Source organism: Nelumbo lutea, chromosome 3 (genome assembly GCF_056320005.1).
Source record: "Nelumbo lutea isolate HS-2025 chromosome 3, American lotus-T2T, whole genome shotgun sequence".
Taxonomy (NCBI): Eukaryota; Viridiplantae; Streptophyta; class Magnoliopsida; order Proteales; family Nelumbonaceae; genus Nelumbo; species Nelumbo lutea.
The window spans coordinates 65,574,943-65,587,679 of NC_142686.1; the positions used below are offsets into that span (position 1 = coordinate 65,574,943).

General features: G+C 40.5%; 1 protein-coding gene and 1 long non-coding RNA gene across 2 annotated transcripts; both read left to right on the forward strand.

Annotated features, from left to right (window-relative positions):
- Nucleotides 1–6,075: 6,075 nt before the first annotated feature.
- On the forward strand, nucleotides 6,076–9,079 carry LOC148865361 (uncharacterized). Its single transcript, XR_016109193.1, has 2 exons — nucleotides 6,076–6,752; nucleotides 7,670–9,079. It is a non-coding gene; the product is annotated as an uncharacterized LOC148865361 (long non-coding RNA).
- Nucleotides 9,080–10,024: 945 nt separating this feature from the next.
- Nucleotides 10,025–10,657, forward strand: LOC148865362 (uncharacterized). The gene has a single exon (XM_088976377.1). It carries the CDS (start codon nucleotides 10,025–10,027, stop codon nucleotides 10,655–10,657), a length of 633 nt encoding a protein of 210 aa, XP_088832503.1.
- Nucleotides 10,658–12,737: the final 2,080 nt, after the last annotated feature.

Sequence of the window (12,737 nt, forward strand, 5' to 3'; positions counted from 1 at the left end):
GTGGTGGCGTGCCTTAGTGATGAGCTATTTGGTAGTGAATTGTCTACTGGCGAACTGCTCGGTGGAGAACTACCTGGGGGCAAACTGCTTGGTGGCAAACTGCCCGGTGGCGAACTGTCTGGTGGCGAACTGCCTGGTGGCAAGCTGCCTGGTGGCGAACTGCTTGGTGGCGAACTGCCTGGTGGCAAACTGCCTACTAGGCAGTCGATGACTTAGAGAATGCTGGAGCTCCCTGGTGCAGCGCAATCCGACTGCCTTCAGCATGATGTGGTCTTCTTTCCTTTGTAGGCTGTGGGAGCTGAGGGACCTACGAGAACATCATCTTTTCCTCCTCTTTGTAGGTGGCGGGAGCTAAGAGACCTGCGAGAACTCCATCTTTTTCTCCTCTTTGTAGGCAGTGAGAACTGAAGGACCAGCGAGAACTGAATCAGAGGTCCTGGGGGTTTTTTCCCGGTGGGGGCTCTTCGACGCTTACGTTAGCACTCTTATTGTAGAGAGCTTTGACGATAATATGAGAGCTAGAGAGCATGGGTTACTTCCCTTTTTTCATCCCCCCCCCTTTGGGGGGTGAGGTCTTTATATACTGGAGTCCTCGCGGGTTAGGTGGGTGAAAAGCCTCCAAACGGTAAGACCCGCCGCATCCTGCCAGAACCGGGGTACGGTGGTGAACTCCTCGAGGTCGTCAAGCTGGCGCTTGTGTCAGGCGGCCAGGTCGGCGCCTGGGCCGGTTTGTCAGAGGGGCACCTGCGTCAGTCGACGGGTTAGTGTCTAGGCCAGGTCGTCAGGTCGGCGCCTGTGTCAGTCGGCGGGTCAGTGTCTAGACCAGGTCGTCAAGCTGGCGCCTGTGTCAGTCGGCGGACCAGTGTCTAGCCAGGTTTGTCGGTGGGCGCCTTATGGGCGGCTTGGCCGGATCATGCGCTAGGCTGGTCCAAGTCAGCCAGGTCGCGTAGGCCGCAGGTCGTGCGCAGTTCGCGTAGGCCGCGCGAGCCATGCACGCGCGCCGCGCAGGTCGCGTGTGCCGCGCACAGGTCGTGCAGGTCACGCCAGGCCGGCCAGACTGGTGCCGGGGTGGGTCACTAACTTCGTAAGTTTGTTGGCTAGGTGTTTTCCTATTTGTCACGAGGTGCCACATGTCACAATTTCACTGGAGGGCCAAATATGCCCTCATCAATAGCTCCCCACTCCCGAGCTGATAGTAACTCAGTGAAGGGAGTAGATTTCTTTTGGCCCGTAAGTCGATGAGCTAGTAAGTGCTGATCCAATTACTAGTGTGGCCCGTAGGCTATGGGAGCAACTCGTAGTCTACTCTTCTTTGACTTTTGCCCGTGCCGGAGAGGCGACCGGGTCTTTAGTGGTAATGTGGCCCGTAGGCTTTGGGAGTGACCAGTGGTCTACTCTTTTCTAACTTTGCCCATGCTGGAGAGGCGACCGGGTCTTAAGTAGTAATGTGGCCTGTAGGCTTGGCCTGCATCAGCTTCGTAATGCCGGTCACCTACTCCTACAAGAAGCTACTAGGGGTTCGATCTTCGGGGGCAGCACTACTAAATTTAGGTTGCTAGCTCACACGGGAGCCTTGGAAGGCTCGACCAGTAAGGGCGCCTATGTAGTCAGTTGGCCGCCAACTCCCGCAGAAGCCACGAAGAGGTCATCTTTGTAGGGGGGACCTTGTGGAGAGGACTGATGTGGCATTATCTGAATTGAAAGTAAGGTTGGTAGAGCTACTTAGTCCGTTAGCTCCCTACATAGTCTCTGAGTTCATAAAAAATGTAAACTATAAAGCGATAGCTTCAATTTCTAAAAAGTGAGGACTTAGTTTTGGCAAGATGAGAACTTAGCTTTTGTATGATGAAAACTTAGCTTTTTGTAGCGTGTTCTCACAGACGGCGCCAATTGATGTAACCGTTTTCGGCCACGTACCAATGTTTTGTGATGTAAAATTTTTTGGCTAAGTACCTCGTTATTTGACCCGATGGTGGCGTGCCTTAGTGATGAGCTACTTGGTAGTGAATTGCCTACTGGCGAACTACTCGGTGGAGAATTGCCTGGGGGCGAACTGTCTGGTGGCGAACTACTTGGTGGCGAACTGCTTGGTGGCGAACTGCCTGGTGGTGACCTACTAAGCGGCCAATGACTTAGAGAATGCTGGAGCTCCCTGGTGCGGCGCAATCCGACTGCCTTCAACATGAGGTGGTCTTCTTTCCCTTGTAAGCTGTGGGAGCTGAGGGACCTACAAGAACTTCATCTTTTCCTCCTCTTTGTAGGTGGCGGGAGCTGAGAGACCTGCGAGAACTCCATCTTTTCCTCCTCTTTGTAGGCGGCGGGAGCTGAAGGACCTACGAGAACTGAATCAAAGGTCCCGGGGGTATTTTCCCAGTGGGGGCTCTCCGATGCTTAAGTTAGAACTCATATTGTAGAGAGCTTTGACGATAATATGAGAGAGCTAGAGAGCATGGGTTACTTCCCTTTTTTCATCCCCCTCCCCTTTGGGGGGTGAGGTCTTTATATACCGGAGTCCTCGCGGGTTAGGTGGGTGAAAAGCCTCCAAACGGTAAGACTCGTCGCATCCTGTCAGAACCGGGGTACGGTGGTGAACTCCTCGAGGTCGTCAAGCTGGCACTTGTGTCAGGCGGCGAGGTCGGCGCCTGGGCCGGGTTGTCAGAGGGGCGCCTGCGTCAGTCGACGGGTCAGTGTCTAGGCCAGGTTGTCAGGTCGGCGCCTATGTCAGTCGGCGGGTCAGTGTCTAGACAGGTTTGTCGGTGGGCGCCTTATGGGCAGCTTGGCCGGATCATGCGCTAGGCTGGTCCAGGTCGGCCAGGTCGCGTAGGCCGCACGCCGCACGCAGCTCGCGCAGGCCCTGCGCAGTTTGCGCAGGTCGCGCGAGCCGCGCAGTTCGTGCAGGCCGCACTCAGTTCACGCAGGTCGCGCCAGGCTAGCCAAACTGGTGCCCAGGTGGGTCACCAACTTCGTAAGTTTGTTGGCTGGGTGTTTTCCTAGTTGTCACGAGGTTCCACGTGTCACAATTTCACTGGAGGGCCAAATCTGCCCTCATCACTTCTCTCTTTTTTTATTGATTTTGGAATTTTCCTTTTTTATTTTATTTTCTTTTTTTTTTTGTAATTTGGATTTTCCTTTTTTTGTATTTTCACTTCTTTTTTTTTTGGATTTTGGATTTTCCCTTTATTTGTATTTTTTATTTTTCTTATTTTTGTGAGTTTTGGATTCATCCTTTTTATTTATTTTTTTGCCCCTTTTTTATCATTTTTGCATTTCATCCTTTTTTTTTTTTGTTACTTTTCCATTCTTAATCAGTCATAGTAATTCATTCAAAAGAGGTGGCTGACCTAAAATCTAGGCTATCATACAAATGATGCACATGGGTGTGGGGTGTGACATCTAGATCATGGTCAAAAGGCTACCAGTCTTCAAACCTCCACCCTTGTAGGCTTCTCACGCTGGTGACTGGTTGAGAGCTTTCCATCGGATTCCTAATCCCGATGGCCCAAGTTTACCAGACTCTCTCCTAGTAGGAAGCAAATTATAAATGTCTAAATTTATGTAATAAGACGTAATTGTTCACACATGAGAAAATGCCAATATATACAAGCAAAATCGTTATCAAAAGAATGGAAATAAACAATCGAAAACAAGTATTCAATGGGATCCCCACATATACATATATTAGCCTAGCAATTAATGAAACTAAATCTTAGGATGAGAGACCTGCCTTTAACATCGCTTATATATATATATATATATATGAAAACGCATATGGCGGCCATGGGGACACCACACAACTTCGAATCGGGTTTCATTTAATCTAACAAGTGGTCAAGAGTTCTGAACACAAGACATAGGCCTTGTCCAGCCAACAGTACCAAGATGTTCGACTCTTGTCACATGTGGCACGAGATTATTATTCCCAAGACACTCACGAGTCAAATTCTTGTTTCCATAAAACAAAGAAACTTGGATCAACGTAAGGAAGCATGCTTGATCCTACTTGTACCACTACATATAGAAGGGGAACTGATATGAAAACTTAAACCAGAGGCCAAACATCCAAGAGAAAAGACGTGCATATTCAAAATTGGAGCTGGATGCAATGGCCAAAGGGGAAGGGTAAGCTATTAACAGGAGCTAGATACCACCGACTCAAGAGAAAGGACTGACATCAATGGAAGTTATATAACCAATCAGAAAGAGGCTTGACGCTCCTGAGGACCTGAAACATTTCTACCCATCATTTAAAATAGGAACCATTGCTCGTGAGATCCAAAGCAAACTCCTATTGAAGCAATGTTAAGTTTGAAATGGGCCTATGACCTGTCTTGGGGTTAGGATTATAATGAAAGAGACTCGACTTGATAACCAGGAGCATCAATGAGTCCCTAACGTATAAATCTAACTAGTTTCAACACCGACAAAGCAGGAAACAAAGCAGGAAACAAAGGATGAATGCCTGTTTCTCTTAATTCTGGGGGTCGCCCTATCTCAAGTCAAGATCTTTGGTTTTTTTTCTACTCAACACAATCAAATGGGGAAGTATCTGACCAGGGTCAACCTAATCTTCTAAGATTATTGGCTCACAGATAGGGAGCATAACCTACAAGCGCTGAAGTCAATCCCATACTTGAAGACAAAACAAGGCTTAATAAACACAATCAAATGGGGAAGTATCTGACCAGGGTCAACCTAATCTTCTAAGATTATTGGCTCACAGATAGGGAGCATAACCTACAAGCGCTGAAGTCAATCCCATACTTGAAGACAAAACAAGGCTTAATAACCCCTAATTTGTTCTCTTGCCCCTCGATCCTGATTTCAATGTGGTCATTTCCAGGCCGTCTCCCTATTCCCCTTGTTCTTGAACCAAAAAAGTGATTTCCTCACCTTTCTCACTTCTCAGCACCTGACTTTTTCTCGGTCCGTTGCCTGAACCTCTAATTTATCTCACACTCGATTAAACACTCTTGATCTCTTTGAAACACCGAAAAACTCAAAAATCCTGAATTTCACCCCAAGAACCCTCTGATCCACCGTTAAACCTACTCGATACCTATATAATGGCCCAGATCAACCCACACTTACACATTAACCATTAGATCAGACACAACCATCAAACTCAGGACCTCCCAAAACACCTACACATGAAATTTCAGCTCAAGATTCCTCCATTTACCCTTTCATCATGCAAAGATTCTATTTCGGCTAATCTCGTTAACCTAAACACTCATAATCCAGATTCCCTTGATCTTGACACATCTGAAACTGATCAAACCACACCATTAAACTCTGGACACACCAAAACAACTGTCCATAAAGCTTCAACCCTAGATTCCCCCATTTGTCCGTCCATCAAACAAAGATTCCGCTTCGAAAATATCCTATTAACCTAAATTTCTACCATCTTGACCCCCTCAACAAATCAGACATCACCATCATATCCTAGACACCTCCAAACACCCACCTATAAAATTTCAGCCCAAAAGCACCCTCATTTACCCTCTATTATACCAGAATTCTATTTCTAAGCTCTAGATTGATTGAATTCCAAATCCACCCAATCCGGATCTAGTTGGCTCAATATAACATTAACAATCATCTTATACTACCCAAAAACCCTACTCTGTGAAGTTTCGTCCAAAACAAACCTCGTTTACCCCTCGATCACATAAAGATTCCATTTTGAGCCCTAAATTAATTAAATCAAGCCCTAGCTAGACCTTCCTGATTCAGGTCCATTTCACCCAATCTGACCCTCCAACCAATTCAGAATGTATGAAAACCCCACCTTGTGAAATTTCAGCCAAGAATACCCTCATTTACCCTTCCATGTAAAAATATTTCATTTCGATTCATCTCACCACATGTGCGACCCCATTCCGCGGTCAAACCCATCTCAACTCTTCATTTTTTTGCCAAAAAAATCCCCACCGATGAACCAGAAGACCTAGTTTGACCCTTTTAGACCCATTTTGACCCATTTCCCAGAATTACCAAAATACTCTCAGAACCCCAAAATTACGAAACTGCCCTTAACTTTACCTATAAATAAGCGCTTATCTCTCAAATTAAGGGCGGCAGTCTTTCAACCTCCGACCTAACTCTCTTTCTCTCTCCCTCTTTTTTTTTCTTTTTCTATTCCTTCCTCTGCCTTCCTTCGCTGTTTTCTGGGACGATCGAAATCACCACCGCCATTGCAACTTCTAGCAACGGCGGTGATTTCTTTTCTCTATCTCTCTCTTATCTTTCCCTCCCATTGATTCCTCTCGTTTCTCTTTCATTGTTTCTCATTATTTTCCTCTCTTATCACCACCATTCCTACTGTCCTTATCTGAAACCTTACCGTAGTTGTTCCGACCATCAGCGGCAGTAGTGATCTCTACCTCCCGTTCTCTCATTCTTTCTTCGGTTTCTCCCCTCCATTTGTTCTTCCTTCTTATCATTCCCCTCTGTCACTAGTCGAGTCATAATCGAACAGCGGAGCAGTGACATTCATTGTCTTCCTCACTACGAACAACGAACCCGGTGGTGGCATCACTCAGTTTTCACACTATATATTCGCGTCCGGCATCCTCTCGGTATTGGCGTCTGAGACCCAGCTGCTTGACCTGACGACGGTAACCTGAGTCATGACTGCAAAAATTGATCATCGTAGTGGTTAGAACTTTGAAGACACCGACTGGGAATATCATAATTCGGTTCCCCTGTTTCGTTGATCTATTTCAGGCCGACATCCAAATCCAAACCAGGTAACATCTTTTCGTATTTATTATTTTATTCCTTCAATTTCTCTTTTTTTTTATTGTTCTTAGATTCTCTCATTCTTATCCATTCTATCTTTGCAATCATTTTCATCCGATGATTTGTTCATTGTGCTTGATCATATCTAATTATTGAATTAATTTTGAATGAGAATGTCGATCATTACTTATTTCATCTGTTTATGGAACTCGGTTTGCTTTTATTAGTAATTTTATTTAACTTGATGTTTGCCTGAATCGGTCCGAGAGGGTTAAACTTCCTCTCTCTTCAGATCATTCAACCGAGTCCGAAGGTCGGGGCTTTGATAGAAAAGGGGTGAGAGAGCAACCTTCCACCATTTTGCTATCCTTTCGAGCTGATGAAGGATGTAGGTCTCTGATTTAAATTGAAATTAAAAAAAAGATAAAAAAAAGAAAAGAAAAAAGTACTAAATAAATTAAATAGGTCTTATTTGTTGATTTATTTTCGGTTTGATATTTTCTTGATAATTGCTACTTTTTTAATCATGTATTTGCAATTATGCTCGATTAGAATACCATGTGGGTCCCACTTATTAGACCCGAGAGAGGGGTACCTAACCCCTTCATTATCTAAAAAAAAACGTTTGTGAAAATCATTCTATGGGTGGCGACTCCCTTTCCCAATCTGATGGGTGGTGACTCCATTTTCAGTCCAAGTGGCAAGTGAGCTGATTTTTCCAACACTCACAGACGGGTGACTCCATTGGGGAGTTCTTGAACAATAGGTGGGGCCTACAATGGGCCTTTTTGTATATATTGCATTCTTCTAGGTCGTTTTTCTTCTATTAGAATAATAACTGCTCTTTTGATGTTCATTTGATTGTTCTTTATTGCTTTATGTCTATTATTTCATTATCTGCTCATTCACCCCATCATCCTATTAGGAGAGAGTCGGTACACTTGGGCCATCAGGACTATGAACCCGGCGAGACCAATAGAAAGCTCTCAACCAATCATTAACTTGAGAAGCCCATATGGTTAGAGGTTTGCAGAGTGATGACCTCAACCATGGATCTAGGTGCCACACTCCAACATCATGCATCACATTCCACATGTCAACCTAGTTAGGGTTTCAGCCACCTCAGCTTTGCTTGCTTGCATACCCCTTGTGGGGCCTATGTCAAATAATAACATAAAATATAAAAGATAAAAAAGATAAAAAAAGGTAAAAAGATAAAAAAAAAAATCAAGAGTCAAAATAAAAAAATATAAGATCAAAAGATTTTTAAACAAAAAAAAGTAAAACAAAAAAAGAAAGAAAAAAGTAAAAAAAATTAAATACAAAAGCGTAAGCACAAATATAAATAAATGAAAATTAAAAAATATTAAAAATTAAAAAAAATATATAGAAGATAAAGATAAAAAAGAAAAAAGGAAAAGAGAAAAAGAATAAAAATATAAAAAATCAAATAAAAAGTAAAAAATATAATAATAAATCCAAAAAATTCAAAGAAAGAAAATTAAAGGGGAAGTTTTTAAATTGCAAAATATAAAAAGAAAAAAAGAAAAAATATATAAAAAATGTAAAAAAAACAAAAAAATACCAAATGGATTCTAAAAAATCCAAAAATAAAGTGTCAATAAACAAAATGTAACAATTGTAAATAAAAGAAATTACAAATATATGGAAAATAAAAAACCAAATAAGAAATTCAAAAAAAATCAGCAAAAATAGAAATACAAAAAAAGAAAAAGGAATAGAAATGAAAAAGAGAGAGAGAGAGAGAGAGAGAGAGAGAGAGAAATGAAGTAAGGAAAAGAAATAAGGAAAATGAATAAAAAACAAAAAATAAAGAAAAACCAAAATCATTTAAATAAGAGAAATCCTGAATATTTCTTTATTGTAAATAATAAAAAACTAAAAATAAAAAAACCAAGAATTAAGGATCTAAAAAAGAAGAAAAAAATTCAAAAACAAAAACAAAAAAAAATCAAAAACAAAAACAAAAAGAAAGTCAAATTCGAAAGAAAAAGAAAATTAAATTTTCAAAATCAGAAATAAAAAAAATAAATAAAATCACCTTTGATCAATCAATTAGTCACAAGTCAAAAAGAAAAGATAATAGATAAGTAGATGGTAAAATGTGAGACCTATGTAGAGTAATAACATGAAATTAAAAAAAATTATAATAGAATCAAAATTAAAAAATAAAAAATAAAAATTAGAGAAAGTTCAAAATAAACCAAAATGAAACATATTAAAAGTCCAAAAAATGCCAAAACAGAAAAGAAAAAACAAAAAAAAGAGAAAAATTTCAAAATCCAAAGAAAATGCAAAAAAAAAAAAAAGAGAATCCAAAATCCATAAAAGGGAAAAAACCAAAATACAAAAAGAAAGATGATAAAGATAAGAAAAAAAGAGGAAATGAGGAAAATTATAAGGCATTAAAAACCAATAATAATAACTAAAATAAATATTAAATTAACAAAAAAAGAAAAAAAAAAGGATCAGGATGATCTAGATTTCTTTGAGTTTGTTTTAATTAACCAAAATTTTGGGAAATGTAATGAATGAGTTACTAAACAAAAAAAAAAAAAGATAAAATGATAAAAACTCAGATCATCACAAAAAAGAAAATAAAAGGAAAAGAAGATGTATACAAAGGTGAAATAAGAAAGTAAAATCAAGAAAAATACAAAAAAAGGGAAAATAGAAAAGTTGAAAAAAAAGAGAGAAAGACATAAGGTGCCCAAATTAGGACATAGAAGAATAAGCAAAATATGAGATAATGGTGCACAATGATAAAATTGATGTCCTTTTTCAGAGAAGGTTATTCTTGGAGATCAAGAATTGAAAAAGCATTACAGCTCAGCCCTAATTCTCTATCATGCCTGAAGTTCTTCCCAAGACTGATTGCATCCCTCAAATGGCAGTCCCACCAAACACAAAGACAATATGCTAACTCATCTCTCTTATAGTGACTACTTCCATCTCCAAGAAACATTGAATGAGATGTCAATCAAGTTGGCCAAATTGGAAACCGAGAAATCCCAAACTACTCAATCTACTCCCACAATGGGAACCCAATCATCTTTCCCTCCTACATCCTATGCCTTTGCATCCTCTTCATCCAAGAACCCTGGTCCCATGCCATTAACAACATATTGGTCACCTTCCTTTGTCTTTTACTACGGGAACCAAACAGGCTCATCAACCAAAGACATTTCCCACTCCTAATTTTGAGAATCCGACAATACGTCAACCCACTGTTGCATCCTCATGAGAAAAGAATTTGAATATGATTGTCATCCAGTCTCCACTCCACGATCCCCTCAAGATTGAATTAGAGCAGATGAAATATGAGCTGAAGAGGTTGAAAGAAGTTCGGGATTTGGTAGTTACAGATTTCAGAGATTTGTGCCTATACCATGATGCGGAATTTCCTATTAAATTCAAAATGCCAGACCTTGAAAAACATGATGAGAAAGGATGCCCACAAACCCATCTGAAGACCTTCTGTGGTGATATGTTTCAATATGGATCAAATAAGAAATTACTCATTCAAAAGAACCTTATAGGGAGTGCTAGAACTTGGTTTGCAAATCTGGCAAATGATAAGAACAAGACTTGGAAAGGTGTTTCAGAGGCATTTTTAGACCGGTTTTCTTATAACAAGGAGTTAGCACCTGATCGAGGAGATCTCGAGTCTATGACTCAGAAGTCAGGAGAAAGTTTCCTGGATTATGCATATCGGTGGCGTAAAATGACGGCTAGATTACGACACCCAATGCCAAAAGAAGAGATGGTGAGGTTGTTTATTAAGACGTTGAAGGATCCATATCATACATTGTTGATTGCACAGCCTTTGAAGGATTTTAGTGATGTCGTGAAGGTAATTGTCAAAATTGAAGAGGCTCTTAGACAGGGTTAGATTTTAGTGATGTCATGAAGATAGTTGTCATACATTGTTTTTACTTTTAATAGCTCCATTATCTCTTTCGTTCTAGATTACTTATCTAATTTGTTTATGAACCTCGGTTTGCTCTTTATTAGTAATTTTATTTAACTTGATGTTTGCCCGAGTCGGCCTGAGAGGTTTAAGCTTCCTCTCTCTTCAGATCATTCCACCGAGTCCAAAGGTGGGAGCTCTGATAGAAAAGAGGTGAGAGAGCAATCTTCCACCCTTTTGCCCAAGCCCCTACGTCCAAAAGGGGATTGATCCGCGAGTAAGGAAGGGAGCATCCTTTCGAGCTAATGAAGGATGTAGGTCTCTGATTCAGATTGAAATTAATAAAAAAAAGATAAAAAAATAAAAGGAAAAAGTACTAAATAAATTAAATAGGTCTTCTTTGTTAATTTATTTTTGGTTTGATATTTTCTTTATCATTGCTGCTTTTTTAATCATGTATTTGCAATTATGCTCGCTTAGAACACCATGTGGGCCCCACTTATTGGACTTGGGAGAGGAGTGCCTAACCCCTTCCCTCTCCCATCCAAGACTCACCCGAGCTGGTTAATCAGTGCCTCGGGCATTGGAGTCATTATCTAAACAAAAACCAATTTTGAAAATCATTCTCGAAGGTTCCATCACCTCCCTTTCCTAATCTGATGGGTGGCGACTCCATTTCCAACCCAAGTAACAAGTGAACTGGTTTTTCCGATGCTCACAACCTTCAAATGAAATGGCTTTCCCTCAACAAAACAAGCCGGGGATCAACAAACAGTGCTACCATAACCAATGTTCAATAGCACAAATCATCATAATCAATGTTGTCAAAGCAATCCCCACATAGCTCCATGCATGTGTAGCTTTTTTTTTATTATTTTTTTAGAAATTTTATTTTATTAAGAAACCTATTAACACCAGAGCAAACTAGCTAGACAACATAAAAGGGAGTCTATGCCGGAAAAACACCAGAAAAAAAAAAGAAAATAAAAAAGAAGAAACTAACACTTATCAGACCTAAAACTTAAGGGGTGGATAGACAAAAATGGACTGCTAAGTTGGACCTGAAAAGGCTACTGAGGCCACACTTTGCCACAACATGAGCTGCAATGTTTTCTTCCCTGACATGCTTAATCAAACTCAAAAAAAAAAAAATACATAAAGAGTCTTAACATCTTCACACAAAAGAGTATGTAGTTCAGAAAAATAAAGGACAAATGGGATCAGGCATTCAGCAATCATCAATAATTAGGAGATATTCAGCCTCAACTGACCGCCCAAGCTTGATTAATAGAGTTGTTTTCCTTTGAAGGAGACTATCTAAGCTTGGGTCAGACCCCTAGGGTTACCAACTCGAAAAGGTATGTCACACATGGATTGAACATAGATGGAGGACTTGCTAAACACATTCCCCTACCCTGGTCTACAGAGCCTACCCATACAAATTGGATGTGATTTTAATATTCTGAACCTGGTCAGGGAAACAAAACATGATAGCCAGGATAAACCCATCTCTTGGGTTGCACAACTAGGACAATTGGATTGGGCAAGAGGCACACTTCAGTTACAGAATTAGGACAGGAAAGTCACTAACGAAACCAGATGAGGCACTTCAAGGCATGGTACAAATGAAACTCCAGGGCAAAGTCTATTGCTGAATTACTTATCCTACACCAGCTATGGCATATTATCCAATCATGATTCAAACCTATGCTAAATACCCAGGGCCAAACTTATTTACCCATGTTTTCAACGAGAAATCTAGCTTTAATTCAAATACAAGTTCCAGGTTCAAGAGAAGAAAAAAGGAATTCTGTCATGATACGTAGACACAGGTCAAGGCAGAATAGAAGGAGCAAGGACCAATCTGACAATGGAGAGATGCATCACAAGCAAACAATTACAACTCAACTTAAGATTGCATATATATTAAAACAAGAGCAAATCATTGTCACATTCACAGGGAATGCAACATTCATTAAGTCAACTGAACAACTCGATGTCCATAGGCTTATGAAAACATGAATCAAAACACTCAGGTTGAGGACAATTCAAATTTTCAACA